Source organism: Mastigoproctus giganteus, chromosome 1, assembly GCF_048544385.1.
Source record: "Mastigoproctus giganteus isolate SK-2022 chromosome 1, ASM4854438v1, whole genome shotgun sequence".
Taxonomy (NCBI): domain Eukaryota; kingdom Metazoa; phylum Arthropoda; class Arachnida; order Uropygi; family Thelyphonidae; genus Mastigoproctus; species Mastigoproctus giganteus.
In genome coordinates, this window is record NC_143575.1 from 258,621,165 (window position 1) to 258,641,435 (window position 20,271).

Here is a 20,271-nt window from a genome sequence, read left to right on the forward strand (position 1 = left end):
GGGATGGGTCAAGAAACATTCAGAACTCTTATATTTTTCCTTAGTCAGTCAACTTCTTTGATCGCAATTCAATCATATATTTACGGAGTAAAATCAAACTGACCATCCATGGACCAAGATTTCATCTATATCGGGGGAGGCTTTATATTTAACTCATCATTAGAATACGAGTATTCTAATGATGAGTGAGTAATATATACAGGATTATGTGTAGATAACGTTCAAGGATAAGTCCAAAATGTATAATCAATATGGGTTTGGAGCTTGTTATTAACATTTTGAAACTGTGCATTTGCTGTGATAATGGAGTCTTATTCAAACCGCGAGATGACAGACATGTATCTCATGTATGGACTTACTAAATACAATATTGCTGAGGCAAGACATCTGAATGCAGAAAACTTCCCTTATCGTCCTGTGCCAAATGAAAAAACCTTTTAGAGAATACGTGAACGCCTTGCGGAAACTGGTTCATTTAGGAAACGAGTTTCAAATGGTAATAGAGCCATCAGCACCAGAAGAGCAAATCCGACAGACATTTGAAACTTTTGAGCAGGTCTATGCCGAAGCTTTTGCAGGCTTATTCAGGCGCACGGTGATAAATTTGAGCATTTCCTGCAAACGTAAGCAGATAGTTGCTGGAACAAAGAAAATGGCTGTACCTCGGAAATAAGGCGAAATGAGACCTATGTTTATATGATTTGTTTTGTTTTTAAGTCCTAATTTCGAGATTTGTACTCTATGGTCCTCATAGCGAGTGTACTCTTGAGTACATAAAATGAAAATTACAAGTACCTTGAGAATATTTTATTACATACTAAAATGCAAAACTCTGTTGAATAATTCTAGGTTTGTTTTTTGTTTTTTTACAAACCAAAGCTCTATTACTGCTTTACTTCTTATTCTTGATCTGAAAGAAGTAAATCACATCTTGAAGTGGCTAACCAGTCTTTTTTCTTTTCTCAACCCCCTTAATATTATTTGATTAAAATCAATTGCCGTTTTGTCACGATAAAATTTAATATTAAATAAATTTTTAAGTATTAATTGCCGTAATACATATTTAATGATTATCAATAATTAACTATACTAATGAAGTACATTAAATTAGTTAAGTGATTTTTTTAGTTAAGCGATTTTTTAAATTATTATTATTGTTAGTTAAAACGAATACCTAATTTGTATTCAGAATATGACAAAGGCAGTGACGATGTGTGTTCAGGGATATGTACTCAAACACCTTCTTTTTCGGAAGAAGCCTGGAACCACAGGAGAAGGAGAAGGAGAAAGGTAGGACCTTAGATTTGTTCAGTTATGTTTCATTTTAACTAATTTTAAAATACATACGAAAACTAAAGAATAAATAATAATAAATTTAAAATACATATGAAAACTAAAGAATAAATAATAATAAATTTAAAATACATATGAAAACTAAAGACTATAAAAGCTAAGAAATAACTGACAATATTTTTATGACGAAATCCATTCACTGAGAATGGAGTTATTACAAGTTATTGCGGAAGGACGAAACAAAGAAATAATAATTGCTGGATTTCTGTTGATCTGATTTTAATGATATTTGGAATGGCTCGAGAAAACTTTCTAAAAGAGCCAAGTATTAAATTTTATTAAATTCATACAGTAGGAGTCAAGTTATTACATGCGGACGGAAGGACAGACAATACGTGCTTTACACATATACGAGGTGTGGCAATAAATTTTCCGGACTAGTGCACTAAAAAGGAACACAAAGTGAAGGAGCTCAAAAATGGTTTTATTTTTATTCAAAGTAATCACCACCTGATTGAATGCGCTTATTACACCATTTAAGAGTATCTGAAAAGAGTCAGTGCAGGCATCCAAAGAGATGATGTTCAGTTCGTCGGTTACGGTTTTCTTTGTCTTTAACATCCTGAAATATCTTTCCTATGAGGGCAATTTTCACCTTGGAAAGAGGAAGAAGTCAGATAGTGCTAAATCGGAAGAGTAGGTGGTGGATCTGTACAATTCCATGTTCTAGTCAGAAATGTCCTCACAACAAGTGCGGAATGGGTGGGAGCACCGTCATGCAACAAGAACCAGCTGTCTTTCTCTCGAAATTGCGGGCCTCACCCGGGGAAATGCGCTTCAATAGCCTTTGAAGTATCTATACGTAGAACGTAGCATTAACTCTATCCCCTTCACGTACAAATTCATTGTGACTCGCACTCTGTTGAAAAACACGATCAGCATCGTCTTAATCCATGACTTCTCTAAATGAAACTTTTTGCGCCTTGGTAATGAAATGCCCAACACTCATCTCCCGTGACAACACAGTCGAAAAAATTAGGATTCTAATGACAAATCTGGATGAAGTCTTCACATGATAACGCTCTTCGTTGCTTCTGCTCATCCGTGAGGCAAAAAAATTGTATATATATATCTTCCTCTTCCTTAAACCTGCATGCAGTATTTGATGAATCGTCTCCTTATTCATATCCAACTCAGCAGTCATCATTCTGAGGTTCAAACGACGATCTCTTACCACAATTTCCTGAACTTTTTCAACTCTGACCTCATTTCGAGAGGCTGACGGACGTCCACTCCTTGGGTCATCGCGAACATCCTTACGTCCGTCTTTGAACCGCTTATACCATTCAAAGACACTGGTATGCTTTAATGATAACGTGTGACTAAACTTAACGTTTCATCATCATAAACAGTTTTCAACATATCGTACGTTTCTGTTGTAGATATTTCCAGTTTAAAGCAAAATTTGATATTCGTTGGTTCGTCCATTGGAAAATCGTGACATGGAACGTTAACTCTACTAACGAAACTGGTTGTAACCTGCCAGCCTACTGCACAATCTCTGTATCACCATGCATTGGAGGAAGTTTGAACTCCAAAATACTACTTCCGTTTATTTTCAAACGGCCATTGACCGCAGCAGCACCAGTCAGGGAACTTTATTGCGGCAACTCGCATGCTAACGCGCCAAAAATACCAACATTCAGCGTATGAAAATGTACCATATATATACGCTGTATACAGTAAATAGTTGTAGGAAAAACTTTATTAATGATAATTGCAGAGATAATTGCTTAATTATTGCAGAGTTAATGCCAAGGATCTCTTGCATCCGACTGCTGCGGAACAAGAGGAATCTTTATGCAAAGCTATAGCTGACATTGTATGGAAGGCTGGGGCTGAAAATAACCAGAGTACAGTGTGTCTTCCAGACGATACTGCCTACTTAGAAAAAGATTTCGACTTCGTACCAGATGGTCTAACAGAAAAGGTAACGATTTCACTATCAGAAAATGTCTTCTATAAGCAAGCTTTAACAAAATACGTAAAAGATGCCTGAACGATTTCTTTTTTTTAAACAGCTGAAGATCTTTGTGTTTACCCGATATGAAGACCTACTTAACTTTATTGTGAAATACATATACATGGTGAGTATTCATATTCATTAGTATTATCCGATTATTAATTAATAATTTTAAACATAGTTAACTATTTTAATGTTTCTTAAGAGCGGATGCTGAAGAATATATATTACAATTGCTCAAATATTTTATAAGCAATTATATACCAACGGTTCTAAAGGATTATTTTTATAAATAGCAGTGGAAAAGTAGATTATGTTTGCTATGAAAACGTCTAGATATTTCATATTATGAAGCAGATCACCACACCATGCCTCAGTCGTACATTGCAAATAAACAGCAGCTTCCCCTAAAAGAGGTAAATTGTGTGACTGAGGAAATTCGTGGCGATTTGCTTCACAATATGAGATGTTTGATGCTTTTATAGCAAAGCTATACTTCGCGACAGCACCGTGAGTCAATTTTGAGTCTATGGAAGCATCCTATTTACCTAGTTCCAAATGTATTAAGGCGCACGGAATACTATTTCTGCCGCGAAGACCGTTCAAAAATATTTGTTCTGATTTTTCAAATGGAAATATATTTTATATAAATTTAATTATTTGTGTTAAAGTGAGTATGTGTTAAAGGCAATATATTTACGACGTATATAAATTTAATTATGAATCATAATTAAATTTAATTAATGAATTATAATAATAATAATATTAAAATTAAAATTTTATTAAAATTTAAATAATTATAGAACTTTTTAAAATTATTAAAATTAAAATTGTATTAAATTTTAAATACTTATAAAAATTAAAATAATTAAACTTAAAATAATATTAAAATTTAAATAATTATTAAAATTATAATAATTTTAATGAATTAAAATTATATTTAATTATAATTATAAATTTAATTATAGTGTGTAATAAGTCTACAGTATATACACTGTCCTACCATTAATATCCGGACACCCCTCCATGGATGGGGAAACAGGTCCTATGCATGTAACACGTCACAGAACCCGCTATAAACATGCACATTGGGCTTCAAACAGACAATTGCAAAAGTGGGCATGCAAGATGACACGATCAACAGAATTACCTCAACAGTTCAACAGAACTGGTCACCTCAACAAATTCTAGGTGCCAATTAACATGGTGTAAGGATCGCGAATCCTGGACTGTACAGCAGTGGAAAACAGTCCTATGGACAGACGAGCCGAGGTTCGCACTCTACCAGTCTGATGGCCGTTCCTGGGTGTGGCGAATGCCAGGGGAACAGTTCCTTCCTGACTGTATTCTCCCAACAATGAAGTTTGGTGGAGGAAGTGTCATGGTATGGGACTCCTTTCATGGTTTGGCTTGGGCCCATTAGTCGTTATCGATAAAACCATGAATGCTGTGCAATACCAGGCCATCCTGGACAATTATGCATTTTCAACATTATGGCAATACTTCAGAGAAGGCCTATATCTGTATCAGCAAGACAACGCGCCATGCCATACTGTTCGAGTCGTAACGCATCAACGCACAGAATTGGTGCTTTAGTATTACTTGTACGTATATTCTGTAGCTTGAACACATTTACACTGAGTGGCTACTTTATTAGTTACACCTACCTAATAGCGAGTATACGCCCCCCTTTAGCTCTAAGAACAGATTGGATTCGTCGTGGCAAGGACTGAAGGAGGTGTCCAAAGTATGCCACAGGGAGGCTGGTCCAAGTTGATTCAACCATTTCTCACAGTTGTTACAAATTGGATGATTGTGGATCTCTACTCTGAACAGCTCATTCGACCTTATCGTACAGGTGCTCAATTAAGACTTAGTGGCTGAGAAAGACAACACACTGTTGGCTGAATTCACTCTCATGCTGCTTCAGCCAGTTCTGTACAATTATGATCTTGTGACACGGCTCCTTATCCTGTATGAGAACCCATACGCAGATGGATATATTGTAGCCATGAAGGGTTGCGCCTGGTTGGAAACAATTTCCAGTTAACCTGTGGCAGCCAAATTTTGCTCCACTGGTATCAAGGATCCAATGTGCACTTAAAAAAACACCTCCACACCAATAACATCAGACTGAATTGTTGATGGGATGGGTCCATGGATTCATGCTTTTTATGCCTGAATCTGGTCATTTTCGTGAAACAGTAGGAATCGGAGTTTGTCTTGGAAATGGTTTCAATCCTTCGTGTCCGGTTTATTTTCATCAACCGGTGAAATACCGCCACTTTGCTTATTGGAGGCTTGAAGTGGTGAAACCCATGTTTAGTCTCTAGAGCAAAGTTTCCGGCATTCCCCTCCCCCCATATTTCTCCTTCAACCCACGCACAGTACTAAGTACTGTAGGTTTTGATACCTTTCGTGTTTGGGGTTTTCATAAAAAAAAAAAAAAACCTTCTATATTTTGCTGATAGAGGTAGACCTCGGTTCGGTCGTTGCTTGCGATACCGCATCCGTGATAAAATACGAGTTGGTCGTTCTTAAATGCCTCTTTGATCACCGCTTGTACTGGATTGTTATTCGACTGACTGTTACCCTTGACTATTTGGCTTTCTGTTACCCTGCACAAACCTGTCAGCCACTATTATCTTCTCGCATTAGCAGCTGTTTTCGAACACAGGATCGCTGATGCCTGGATGCTGTTTGGGTGTTGTCTTGAACATACACTCTCCTGCCATCTACTGGCAGTTCTTCGAAACTTGGGTGGTTGTACGGTGGCGCTGCTATTCTACGAATTAAATGATCAGCCTGAGAGATTATAGATTTTTTTAGTAGTGTTCTGATGTTATAAAATAGTGATGTGGGAATTTAAAATTGTTCATTATTAAATAATTTACATATCAGTTTCAGCAAGAAAACGGCAGTGGGGTTCTTCTCCTTGTGTACAGTGTTCTTCTTTCGCGTGAACCAAACAGGTAACTTAATATTTTGTAACTTCTTAGTTATAAAAAAATGTTTCTCGAGAGTGGTGGCAGCCATTTTATTTGCTGCTGTTTTTAATTTTCTTGGCTAATTTTTAAATTTGGCTTCACACTGTTGAAATGAAAAGGTAATGTAGAAATTTATATTAATAGTTTTATTCTGTTGCGTCTTATAGGATTATCGAAGATCTATGTGGCGAAGATAATCATTTACTAACGGTACAAGGTGAAGCAGGAGTTAGTATGATCACTCTCTTCTTGACTGGTCGGGCAACTCCATACTTGCACAATGGAACGGCTTTTTTTGCTGGTAAAGATTCTGTGGTGGGTATACTAAAAAAATGGTGATATAAATTTTAATACCGTATTTTCCAGACCATAAGACGCACTTTTCTTCCTGGGGGCATGCAAAGAATTTTTTTTTTCTTAGCTCAACCGTAGGTTGTGCTTTCTTAGCATATGCGACTGAAGATTTGCGCATGTTTCACAAGTCGAATCCTAGTGGTTTTATTGATGTTTTCTTTATCCAAGAAAATATCAAAAACGTAATATATTTTTTAAATTTATTTATTATTATATTTTAATCAAAGTTTGCCTTCTAAAACCTAAACATGACTTATGGTCCGATACGTCTTATTGTCAGGAAAATACGGTAATTTATTTCAAGTAAATTTAGGGGAAAAGTGTCGTCTCATGCTAGCAATGAACAAACTAGGTTCGTTACTTGGTGCATCGATCATATTGAGTAGATGCTTCACCAGGAGTTAACTTGGTATTGCACTACTCTAAACAAAAAGTACTATTCCAATGAAGAAGTATATTGTACTAATTAACAGACCTAGTTTGCTTATTGCTACGTACAGAACGACGATCCCTTATTTGTATAATAAGTTATTTTTAAAAATTCAAAATACGATAAACAGTGTGCCAATAAAATTCAGCAAATGATCGTCGTAACTGAAGGAGCCATTTTTAATTAAAAAGTAACTGCACGAGGGAAAAGTTAAACACAACAAACATCCCGTTTAAATATCAAGCATACACAAAAAAGGAAATAAATGTGAAAGTAAATACAAAGGTTTGGGAAATACGGTTAATAGAAGAAACAATAAATAAATAATCTTTATTGCCCGACTGTGAATTACAAGCTAATCCAGTGGCATTAATTCCATGCATTGGATTACAATAATAATACCTCCCTTGCCAGTCGTTTAGAACGACCAGGTTTGCATTCTGCCTATCACTTATTAAGCGATTTTTAAATTAGGAGAAATTAATTAGCTATTTTTAAGTGGAACATCTGGTTGCTTTTGATACTTTTTAAGCACTTCTATAAGTACATTTTCTAGGAAATTTTCATTTTGCAAACAATATATGTGCTCATAGATAAGATCTGCTGACGCCTCGCCACCAGAGCTGCCTTGGCGCTAATCGAAACTGAACACTGCAGTACTACTATATATTCTGCTGCAGTAAATTATATTTCCAAGAACTGGATCTCTTCCTTATATAATCTACGAAGAAATGTTTCCAGCAAAAAAAAAAAAAAATTGGAACATGGCAAAGATCAATACGTCGACTCCATGTAGCAGTGGGACAAAAAAAAAAAAAAAAAAAAAAAACAAGCTGACCTAGAATATGCATAACCTTAATTTCACTTCATTTCTACCTAGAATGAATCAATAAATTTTATCGACGTTTCTTTATCGGGCAAAGAACTAACTGACAAAAAAAAGTACTCAGGTATATATAAAAAATATCCATAATAAGGGTGAAAAAGAAATAATGTTGCTAGGGGAAAAGCTCTTAATTTAATTAAGATGCACGACATTTGTTATTAAAGCTGTTATTTTACTATTTTAATTTCGCTAATATGTATACAGTCTTGCTACTACAGAAATAATATTATTTCTTCGAATTAAATTTTCTGTTTCTTAATTTTACTTTTTTTCTTTTGTGCACTTAAATTTTTGAAGTTTCCCAAATTGAATTTTTTTAAAAATTCAGATAATCCAAAACATAATTATTTAAAGTACAACTTATAACTTAGAAGCAAAACAGTATTCTTCAAATTATTCAGCAAAACAGTATTCTTTATTTATAAACAACATAAAATTAGCCTTTTTGAAAATTTATTTACTACAGAAGTATATAAATATAATTTAATAACAATTATTATAAATAATATATTGTGTCAAACTCCTATTACTTCACCCCAACTTTGTTTCCACTATAGATAGATTTTATTAAAGTCGAGGTGACTAGAAATCACAAAAATAGAAACCAATTTCAGTACTTCTATAATCCAAAAAAGCAAAACCGCAATTAATTGATTACAAACAATTAATTATTATTTTTTAAATTTTATTTTTAGGTAAAACCACGAACTGGCATAATTAGGCGAAGTGAGATTGGATTTTTAATGATCGCTCGGACAGGAGATCAAGACAATCAGGTAAAAATATACTTACTACATTAATACTGTATTTTTGCTTTCAACAAAATATTTCTATAAAATTTATTATAATTTGTTTTGTCACCTATAACAATATTATTCAGAGGTGTAATAATAAATGATGTACTTACCGTTTGCTGACATTAGCGTGGCTTGCATTTTAAACTTCGATTACGCTGCATTCTGTTAGGATAAATAAATGAGTTTTTTTAGGTTAACACAGCAGATTAATTGCGAATTTGAAACTCGCGTGTTGGAGTCCACAATCGCATGGAAGGATAATAACTCTGTGACACCCATTCTATTAAACAATCAGACTCGCGTGTATCCTCCATGTTTAACTACAACAGCAGAGATTTGATGGAAGATTTAAGTGAAGTCAAAAGCATATCTATGAATTGTAGGCTACTGCTAATTATTAAACAGTTTTAAAGAATTTTTGGAACTACTCAAGCAACATTGTTTATGTGCTTAAATAAAAACATTTATTAAATCACACAAATAATTCAAAATTGCACATATTGTAAAAAAAGCACAGTTTAAACACTGATACGAAAATACGCTCACACCACACCATTTCCATAAATTCGTCTGCACCTTCTTTACGTGAAGAAGCAGTCTCGTTCACAGAGAGTGTAGATACAAATATTGTAAAAATATAAATAATATTATATTAACATAAATATTATTATTAATTATTAATAATTATATTGTAATATATCAATATAAATATTATGATTAATATTACGTAGACTGAGTTAAAACTAAAATTTGTGGAAGATTATTCTGATTTCCTGATATGTGCTGTATATAGTCTTGATATAATGTTAAATGCAAACTGTTTCGAGTTAACACATAAAATTATCACAGCATTTCTCGAAATGTCAATTTTTTTTCTTTCTTCTATAATTTTTTTTCTTTGTGGCATCAACATCGCGCTGACTCCCCTCATTTTTCCAATTACCACTAGACAAATGAAGATTATTTACGTGGAGGGAGATCGCAAAATAATATAATCCTGCAATTTTTGCTATTATAATGTGATTTGAAGTAAAACATTTTGTAACAAATAATGATGAGGGGAGTCAAAGAGGTCGTTGCAGGGGTGGGAAGGTGTTCGAAAAGTTACAAAATCTCATTGTGTAATTTGTTAACAGCCTCTATGCGACAATAGGTGTTCTAGCTTACTTTCACTTTCAGTCCAGTTCCTGCATAGGGAACCGAACTGGCATTTTTATTTTGTTTCAGAATATACTTGTTTATGATGTACTAAATATTTCATCTTAAATATCTGTGATTAAATTCCAATCTGAAACTAGTGATGGGGATAATCGAGAGATTATAATTGATTATTTCGCTTATAGAAAACCATTCAGTTATTTTGATAATACATTCGATTGATTCATTTGATTATGGAAAATCATTTGATTATTTCTACACTGCTCACTAAATTAACAGAACAAAATGTTTTTCATGAATATTTTATTGTGAACTGTTTCCGAAGGCGAATATTTGATATAATAGGCATCCTGGCATATGCAAATTTCGAGTATCCAATAGAAATCAATCTACCACCTTACAGAGCCGTACATTATGCAAATTATTCATGCCTATAAAAATACGACCACATCACTTCATTCTCGTTGGTTTTTTTTTTTTTTTTTTTTTTTTGCTTGCTTAGTGGGACAGCCACATCTCCAGTACTCAGGATGCAAGTCATCGTCATTTAGATGATTCTTTGAGATGGCCGCCATGAAGCCGGGCAGTCGCAGTCGGAGGTGGTACGTTGGCTTAAGCAGTGTCGTCTCAGCACTATGGAAGCAGTTTCATGAAACGGGAACCATTACAAGAATAGCTGGAAAAGCTCACCCGAGGGCTACGTCAACCAGAACAGCCCGCTATCAGTTCTCGAGAGGTATCGAGAACAGATAACGGTATGCTGTATGTGCGACTTTTTAGAGAAGGGCGGTTGACCCAGATTTAATTTCATGCACGACAATGCCACTGCACATCGAGCTCAAGTGGTAGAGGAATATCTTGAAATTGAATATATCCAATGACTGCCGTGGTCAGTACGATCACCAGACTTAAATCATATTGAACATGTGTGGGACGCCCTTGGGCGTCGCATTGCATGCCGACAGCAAACTCCTCGGTCACTTGGCGAACTAAGGTCTGTGGTGGAAGAATGGGATTTTTTGCCATAGAATCTTATAGACTGTCTTATATCGAGCATGGTTCACTGCTGTCAGGCCTGTTTAGCCATTGGAGGGGATCATACGCCGTACTGATGTCATGTGACCATATTTTTGAGCATTATGTACTGACTTCTGTAATGTGACCTTTTTTTGGTAATTCTTATACAACCCCTATGAAAGTCTCTTATACCTGTCCGAAGTTTCTCACTGTTTCCTCTTTTCATCGTTCTTCTATGGTACACCACCATACCAAATTTTGTCCCGCTTCATCGCAAGCTGCACGAGTTATGCCAACGTGTTCTGTTCATTTTGTCGAGCATTATATTATATTCATATCATTTCATTATTTCTATCGTACTCATACCATTCGAATAATTCATTCCATTATATCCTTCGATTATGTCATTCAATTATTTCTTCGAATGATTAGTATTTAGTAATTATTAAACATTCGATTATTGAAATCTCTTGATTACTGATTATTCATTCGATTATGCCCATCACTCTCTGAAACAGCAAAATGGCTACTAATATTTCTCTATTTTCAGATTGGAAGTAGGTTCAAAACTCCTACGCTGCCAGTCTGGGTGACATGTGTTGAAGATCAGTATGGTGTTTTGTTTAATCCCAGAACAGAGTTGGTGAAAGATTTTCGGGCGGAACACGCTTTCGACCTGTATTACTACAACAGTTCTGCCTACCAGAATGAACCAATCATTTTAAATATCAGTAAGTAATCCAAGCAGCTTGCTTGAAAAACAACAAAAAAGCTTTTCAGGATGCTTAGTGGTTTTAAACGCTGTTATATCAGCGGACTGTATACGAATAAAATAGCTCCAAGGAAGAATTTTATTTTAGCATTTGCCTCCATGGTGATTACTGTGGTAGCTGGTGATAAGTTCCATTGAGCATTGGTTCTTCCACAAGAACGCTAAAAAATAATAATAATAAAAGTAAATACAAGGTGTCCACGAAACCCTTTCACCAAAATAAAATGTTACTGTATGAATAGGATACACGATACAAACCTGAAGCCGACCGGGCTAGCCGGGTAGGTAAACTGCCTGCCTGGCAACCCAAAGGTTCGAATCCCGCCTCGGGCTTGGATCAAAGTACGGCAAAAACCTTGGGAGGTGCATTATGGCCACAGAAGTCGATGCGCCAACAACTACCAAAAAAAAAAACCTGAAACCACTTCCTAGTGATATAATATATATTAAAATTTTAATTCACCAACAGGAAAACGTGCGCGCTGCAGTAGATGGCAGCATAAATCGAAAACTGTAATCATGACGGAATTTACCAACCCTAAGAAAGCGCAGTGCGTACTTTGATTCAACGAGTTGTGGTCTGATATCGGTGTTATACGTAAATTTCGAACACAGTGTAAAAAGAATCCACCGAATAGACCTAACAGTTCTGCAATGGTACGGAAAATTCATAAAGGAAGTCTGTTTATGCAATCACTTCGGCAGAGGTGATTGCCGAACAAAGCGAACCCCGGGTAAATCCATAAAACTTGCCAGTTGTAAGAATAACATATCAAGGTCAACAGTGTGTAGTGTGTTGTTTCGCCGTCTGAGGATGAAACTATACAACTTATAGCTTGTACAGAAAGTGGTGATCGACGACAAACCAAGCGATTGTAATTTTGTTGGTAAATTCCGTCATGATTACTCTTTAGCAATTATGCTGCCATCTGCTGCAGCGCGCACATTTTTCCAGTTGGTGAATAAAAACTTGAAGATATCCTCTATTATCTGGAAGTGGTTCGGGTTTGTATCATGTACCCTATTCACGCAATAACGTTTTAGTTTTGTAAAGGTTTGTGGATATCCTCTACTTTTTTTTGAAATTTTTTATTAATTGCTGATTTATTTTGTTTGCTATGATTTGGATTTATTTCATATTTATAGCAACTGATGCTAACATGATTAAATGTTATATGATGTAGTCGTAAGATGCTTTTGGAAAAAGTTTTAATATGGCCGGATTAAGTATTTAATGTGAATATGTAAATATTGTATTTAGCGTTTTCGATGTATTGTACGCGTTTTTAGGATTTATATTGAACATATTTTTTATGAGAAATTGTAAATGTGTATATGTTTGTTTATTATATAGTGTACACAATATACTTTTATGAGATTATTTGATAGAATTTAAATAATATTGTTTTAGAGCTATTTATTTTGGAGTTTTATATATTTAAGAATTGGTTTATTGTACTCGAATGTTGCATGAATGGCTTTTTTGGGGGGGGGGGGGACAAGTGACTGAATTTTGTTTTTAAACTATACATAATGTTGATTATGTGTAAAATAAGTTTGTAACGTGAATGAGCCAAAAAGGCTCAGGTAGCGTTCTACAAGAGGTAGAGAAATAAATTGAATTGAATTGTCTTTCCATCCATCCGAACGTCCATCCGAACGATTTCATTAAAATCGGACTAACATAAATCCAATAATTAATATTTTTTGTCCGTCCGTCCGTCCACATGTAATAACTCGACTCCCGGTGAATGGATTTCCATAATTTTTTTATATCCCTCTTTAGAACGATTTGTCGACCGTTCTTAAATTTCATTAAAATCAGACCAATAGAAATCTGGCAATTATTATTTATTTTTTTCATGCATATCACATAGAGCTATCCATATACCATATATTATAATTGATGTACTGGATATTGTTTGGATATTGGATATTGGAGTTGAGGAAATGAATGGGCAATATGTTCGGATGCACCGAAACGAAATTTAATAGAAATACAGGGCCCACATAATAACACCACTGCATCTTAAATAACAAAACAAAGTAGTCAAAGAGAGAGAGAGAGAGAGAGAGAGAGACTGTCTACCCGCATTAATAACACTTGCACGTATCAGTGAGCAAGTGAGCTAGTAAGACTAGCAAGCGAATCATTGTGGACCAGCTGTATTAATGCACTCGCACGAAATAACCATAACAAGATTTTACTTTTATTATTTGAGGAAACTTCTGAAGTTATGCAGTGCATATACAATGAGGAAAAAGAGGAAGAATCTGTAAAAAAAATTATCTTATGCTACTTTTCTGAAAAATTAACTCAGTCGTCAGCTAACCGAATTAAACACGGTTAACTGATACGAAAAGTGACTCTCTAAGTGATTCTTTATTCTGAGGAACAATAGGTGTACATGAGAGATTTTTAATGAGCTAATTTTGAAGACACGAACTTAATATGATCAAATGGCAAGTGCACACTTGACAAGTAAAATGCTGGAAAAGAAAAGTTAAAATCTACTTTAGAATTTTACGCTTGTTCCATCTGACTTGAACGATCGCTTGGTGTTCTAGGCATCACAAGTCGATGAAAATAGCGATATCTAATGCATACTGCGATATGTGCATTAAAATTTAATTATATATCTCCCTCCAGAGTCACCAGAATTAGATTATTAAATTTAGACTATATTAGCAGTGAAAGGTGTGCATTTTATTTTCGTCTATATTTCAGATACTCGGCTTACAAGAGTGAAAGAAGAATACAGCTCATCTTTACTCGAAAGACTTATTTTGACCAAGTGAGTATTATTTTTATTTATTTTTTTATTTTATTTTATTCATATTCAGCAGAAGATCGGAATGGGTGAAAGCGACATCACTGGCCTTATCAAACGATTTCAGAAAAAAAAAAAGGTCGTTTGGTCGACAAAATTATGCACGCATGTCTGTAAATTAAAAAAAAAATAATAAAGTATATTTGTGGATAACGTAAATAAATATAAGTGACAGTATTGCACAAAGATAACTATATCGAAATTTTAATATTAAGTTAGTAAATTGTTAAATTATTAAAATTCGGATATTTTACAAATATAAATTTTGTTTCAGGTGGCAGGGTGCGACAGTTCAGTGGAATACAGCCACGCCAATTGTATAAGCCATTTTGGAATTCTTCCGTCCATCCTATAGGAGAATTGGAAATATCACAAATTCATAAAAGAAGTACAGCAGTTTGCTACTTGTTCATCTAAGTTTCAGCCCAAATTTGGAGTGAAGTGGAGTGAAGTCAAGTTACTTTCTTTTAATTTTATAGATAGCCAAAGTAATTAACGAATAGCAAAACGCGTTGTGAACATGTGCACGTAAGTCCTAGTTATACGAAAAATGAAATTGTGGTAAAATAAGAAATATTTCTTAAAATATAAACTTATGAGAAATCCAGTTTCCAATACGAATTTATAAAAGAGCCTATAGTATTGTAATTATTGAGTTTGTTACATTTTCACCTCCCCTCATCACCACTTAGGGGATGATGCAAACTTACCCGAATTATTCTTTTAACTAAGCGAATTCATCGTCGATTATTTTTAAATACAAAAAACTGTACACAAGGTATGTATAAAGTCATTTAATAAATTACCATGCCTTCAAAAGATTGGTTTTTATTATTATATAAAATTAATTTTAGTAATGTACTTTAAAAATAAGCAACGAAAGAAAATTCGCAATTAATATTGATGAGAAGAATAGGTGCAAAATATATTTGATTAAAAGTGAATTGACTGTAATGTATAGATTGAACATAGATAGTAATTCATAATTATAATATGATTATTTATACACTAACTTTTTTCGTAATTGTAAATTGAGTGTTTTCATTAAATAAATGGGCCCTTGTGGGTAGCACAGTTGGTTGGTAGGATCGTCGTCCTCCTCACACCGGCTGGAAGAGTCCTGTCGATGAACTGAGGAATTTGTATGGACCTTTTTCACAACGTGGCCGAGTTAGTCGGTCTCATGCGAGGGTAGCATGGATTTTTCGTCTAGCAAACAGAAAATCGACATGAGAACACACAAAATTTACAGACAATATACACGGAGCCTTAGTCACTGATGCTCCTAAAACCCCTATTACGTCAACATTTACATAAATATTGTTATATTAACATGCAAAGAGACTTTTTTTTCATTAAAACATATCTATCGACTTTTATACATTCTAACTTTTCTTACATTGTAAAAAAGATCTCTCCTTAAGGATTTTTTAAAGTTTGAAACTCTAAGCTACATCCAAAAGACAATCTCTCTGCAACAAAGCAAACATTCTCTCTTTTGTTCTGGGAAGTTGATGAACACCTATGAGCGGCTATAGTTTGTTTGGCCTAGAGCACTAATCCTCTGCGTAATCCTCTGCGTATGTTGCCTTCTACTTGCTTACTGTGATCAAGTCTTAGCTGGGAGGATGCTACGTTGTTGCATATTTCTGTCCCTTCTGATGCTAGAAAACAGTCTTATTGTTGCTGTCCTTCCTGTTCTGCTTTTACAGAGACTTTAACAGGGGCAGCTAAGACTGCCTAATCCAGGACTGCCTTACCCAAATGATCTGTAAATCTCACAGGGTAGGGAGTTAAGTGGCGAAGTGGAGGTCAGGTTATTTTTCTAGATAATCTAAATTTTAGACAAAGATAATGTAGCTTAACCTACCTATAACTTATGAAAATTATGTCCATTGCTATTGATAGTGTAAGGAAAGAATCTGTCTCATTGAAGAATGACCTCGGCAGGTCATCTTTTGCTTCTATCGCTTCAAGCTTTCTTTAACTCAGCCCTGTCTAATCCTGCACAAAAAGAATCCGTGGCACCTATGATCATCTTCTTCAATACTCAGAATTATAGAACAAGAACAGTTTACTTGGATATCTAACTTTTCTTGGCCCAAACGTATCACTTCCTCTGAATACAAAACCTAGGTGTTCTCTTTCGTTCCAACATTTTTCTGAGCAGTTGTTAATTTTGTACAAATCTGAAGCTCGGCTTACTATAGAATATTGTTCCCCAAGGGCGGCCTATAAGTCAGTTGACTTCCTCTCATCTCTGTAAAATTATTTATATCTGAGAGGAGTAATACTGATTTATCAAATTTAACTTTATCAGTCCCATAATAAATACTCTCAGAATCTTTCTAATACACCTGAACTCCACCCAGAAGAGGTTAATCCGATTAATCAATGACCCATCTCTCACAAACTTACTCTACTTCCTATAACACACATGTTCAGTTCCCTCTCACCATCTTTGGATATTTTCATGGGTGCTGTTCTGAAATGATATTTGTAATTACACCTATTCCTTCCAAACCAGTAACGGGCATCAACTAATCGAAATCCATTCATAGCCAGACTTAAAACTCACTGAAATAACTTTTCTTCTTTAATTTATTCCGTCTACTACTGTTCTCTGAAGTTTCTTGTCTCCTCCACCATCCATATTACTAGACTACTATAGGTTTTAATATTTCATATTTTGGAATCACTGTAAAATCTTATAAAACTCCATCGGTCAGCTACAATGATTATCAACATTCATTGGCCCGAAATGTAAATTTAATTGCCGAATATGGAGATTTCCATAATATCATCCGAGAGCCTTCATTCGCTGGTAATTGTCAGTTCATTATTTTCAAATTTCATAGTAACATAACAAATATTTTGATGCATATATACGTTTTATACGGTATACAGTATACACTGTATAAAAAATTCTTGCGGTAACCAACCACGAACGTATAGTCACCTGCTTGAGATAGTCCCTTCGCTGGCAAATTGCCTGGAATATTTCATTTGTATAGTAGGAGGAGTCTGATTACAGCGCTAGAGTGTCCTTTCGAGTAGCAGAGGGAGGTAATAACCACCATCCACACTGTGTGGGAAAGGTTTGGGTTCGAATTCCGTTAATGAGATGCCATTCGAATCCAGGAATTTTTGAACTTTTATAATCACATTTCACAAACGTGATCGGATTGTACAAATATACCGAAAAAGAAACACAATTTGGTGTGTGTGTGTTTCTAAATGCTATTTATTTATATTTCATCTAATTATTATTTTATGCAATAAAATAGTAAAAACGTTTAGTACAGAGTCACTTTATTTTAATTAGAGAAGTTAGAGTTTCAAAATTATAAAATATCTAATAATTTTATAAAATTGCTAATGAACATATTAGCCGCACACATCCATGTGTTTTGCGGCCAACAAGAATTAAACTGCCTACTGCCTAGTTCATGCAATGGTCTTAAAGCTCATGGCAGAACAAACATTGCTTTCATATCGGGTTGCCGTGGTATTGCATTACTTTAAAACAAGTAACTTCGCTTGTTTTAAAGTTGTTAATCTACCAAATGGTTAATCCATTCATTTTAAAATTGAGACTGCTATGTCAGCCTGCTTCAGGACTTTCTGCTCCATAATCATCAGGTCGCAGGTGATTTCTTTTAGATGAATGACAGATTTCTTTTAGTGTTTGAGAGGCGTGCTATAGCAGGGCAACTCGCTGTGAAGGCAAAGTTTGTTCTACTTTGAGTGATAAGGAAGTTTTAATCTTGTTGGCCACGGACAAGCATGAAAGGATGGGGAAGTACTCCCAATTTCATGTAACTGGATGAAAGTTCCTGTATTAACGTCGTTTAAAAACCCGCCGTCTCTGTGTGTGTGTGACCTTTACTGTGAACCTGTAAAGGTCGTTTGGTATTCAGGGTATGCATTACGTTAGCCTAATGCTAAGAACCAGTAGACCGAGAAACAGTAATCCTCCATCGCTCCAAATATTTACAAAAAATACAATTCCGTGATAATTAATCACGGAATTGTATTTTTTTTAAATATTTTATTATAAATCTTGTTTATTTCATAAAATTTGTAATTAAAGTGAAAATAATAAATATATATTTTTTTTAATTACCAAAGTTTATTTATTTATTTTTACTTCAAATATATATACAGTATATATAAAAATTCTCATATTAGGGTTACCTGAGAAAAACTTCATCCACCCATGCGGCCGAGAAAAACTTCATTCATCCATGTGTGATAACCATGAACTGTGTTCTCTAAGCGGCTTGTTTGTTTTGTTAGAAGAGAAACCCAAGTTTCCGGGGGGGGGGGGGGGGGTGGTAATGATCACCATCCACACTGTGTGGAAAAGGGTTGGGTTCGAATTTTACAACTTCAAATATTACAAAAAAAAAAAAAAAAAAAAAACTCTCATATTAGGGTTATCTGAAAAAAACCTCATTCACCCATGTATGATAATCCATCAACTGCGTGTTCTCTAGTCGCCTTGCTTGTTTTGTTGAAAGCGAAACCCAGGTTTCCGTGGGAGGAACATTGCTGTCCTCGCCGGAGATCGATTAACTCGGCTACGGAGTGAAAAATGCCCATAAAAGTTTATGTTATTGAGGGATTCGAACCCGGGCCTTCTACCCGGTGAGTACGGAGGTAGGTATTGTAACCACAGTACTATCCGCTAGGACACTAACTTCAACTACGGCCATATGTTGTAAGACAGCCACAAACTTTTCTCTCATCTCAATGAATAAATAAATAACAAAACAAAATTGTGTTTCACTCCTCTGCAGGTCCAGGGGTACTTTGAAACTTGCCTAAAAGGAATATGCCGAACCTTTCCTTCTCTGTATTAGACAATTGGACAAGCTAGTTTAGTCATGCGCAGAGAGAGAGATCCAGGGCTTCAATCTTACGTGAGTGAGGTATGCCAGTAACACTGTTTCTATTCTTTGAAACAACGTTCTTTCAAAATAACGGCCTACAGTTGTTGTCCAGTACAGTACTAACAAGTTTCATTTAATACCTCCCAGTCCTAAGCTTATCCTCCATTTTTTTTTTTTTTTAAATTTATAACTACATACAACTATATGCATGACAAAAGCTGACGCAGTTACGAATTCATATATACTCTTTCGTGAGTTTTACATCATCTTACTATTTTAGTATAAATTTACCATGAAATAATAATAATCATACTGGGCTAATAAGTTACGTTTAATTCATTTTCTGATTGAAACTGATATTAAATTTGCAGTTTTACTGTATTTGATATTGCATATATTTTAAAGGTTTAAAAAAATGTGACGCAATGTGAATAATTGAACACAAATTTATATTGATTTATTCGCATAACTAGTATAATTTTATTGCCATCCTTGTAGTAAGGAAATGTGAATTACGTGTAATGAATATTTTTATATTTTTATTATGCATATAGTACATTCTGTAATTTTATATTGATATATATATATTAAAAAATTAAGTCGCGTATTACTTTATTTCGATATTTATTTTGTATATCTTTTAATGGTATTAAAATATTTAATTTTTTTATTATTTATTAATTGCGCCATCTAACGATTAATAATATTCGATATAATTTTTTTTAAATACCATCACATTGTCGTCTGTCTGTAACAGACTAGTTCCTGAAATAATTTTTAAAAGTTAAAAATAATTATTATATCAACATTATGTGCAATGAGTATTTT

The 20,271-nt window shown here is 34.5% G+C and overlaps 1 protein-coding gene across 1 annotated transcript in view; it reads left to right on the plus strand.

Annotated features, from left to right (window-relative positions):
- LOC150091824 (inactive ubiquitin carboxyl-terminal hydrolase MINDY-4B-like) overlaps positions 1 to 14,911 on the plus strand; it is a 38,547-nt gene extending 23,636 nt beyond the window's left edge. The window contains exons 4-12 of the mRNA XM_090385849.1: positions 1,190 to 1,290; positions 3,100 to 3,283; positions 3,375 to 3,440; positions 6,218 to 6,288; positions 6,471 to 6,618; positions 8,669 to 8,749; positions 11,496 to 11,676; positions 14,446 to 14,512; positions 14,823 to 14,911. Of these exons, the coding sequence (XP_090241975.1) occupies positions 1,190 to 1,290; positions 3,100 to 3,283; positions 3,375 to 3,440; positions 6,218 to 6,288; positions 6,471 to 6,618; positions 8,669 to 8,749; positions 11,496 to 11,676; positions 14,446 to 14,512; positions 14,823 to 14,871 (948 nt within the window). The 3' untranslated portion in view covers positions 14,872 to 14,911. The remainder of the gene's footprint in view (positions 1 to 1,189; positions 1,291 to 3,099; positions 3,284 to 3,374; positions 3,441 to 6,217; positions 6,289 to 6,470; positions 6,619 to 8,668; positions 8,750 to 11,495; positions 11,677 to 14,445; positions 14,513 to 14,822) is intronic.
- The last annotated feature ends 5,360 nt before the right edge of the window (positions 14,912 to 20,271 follow it).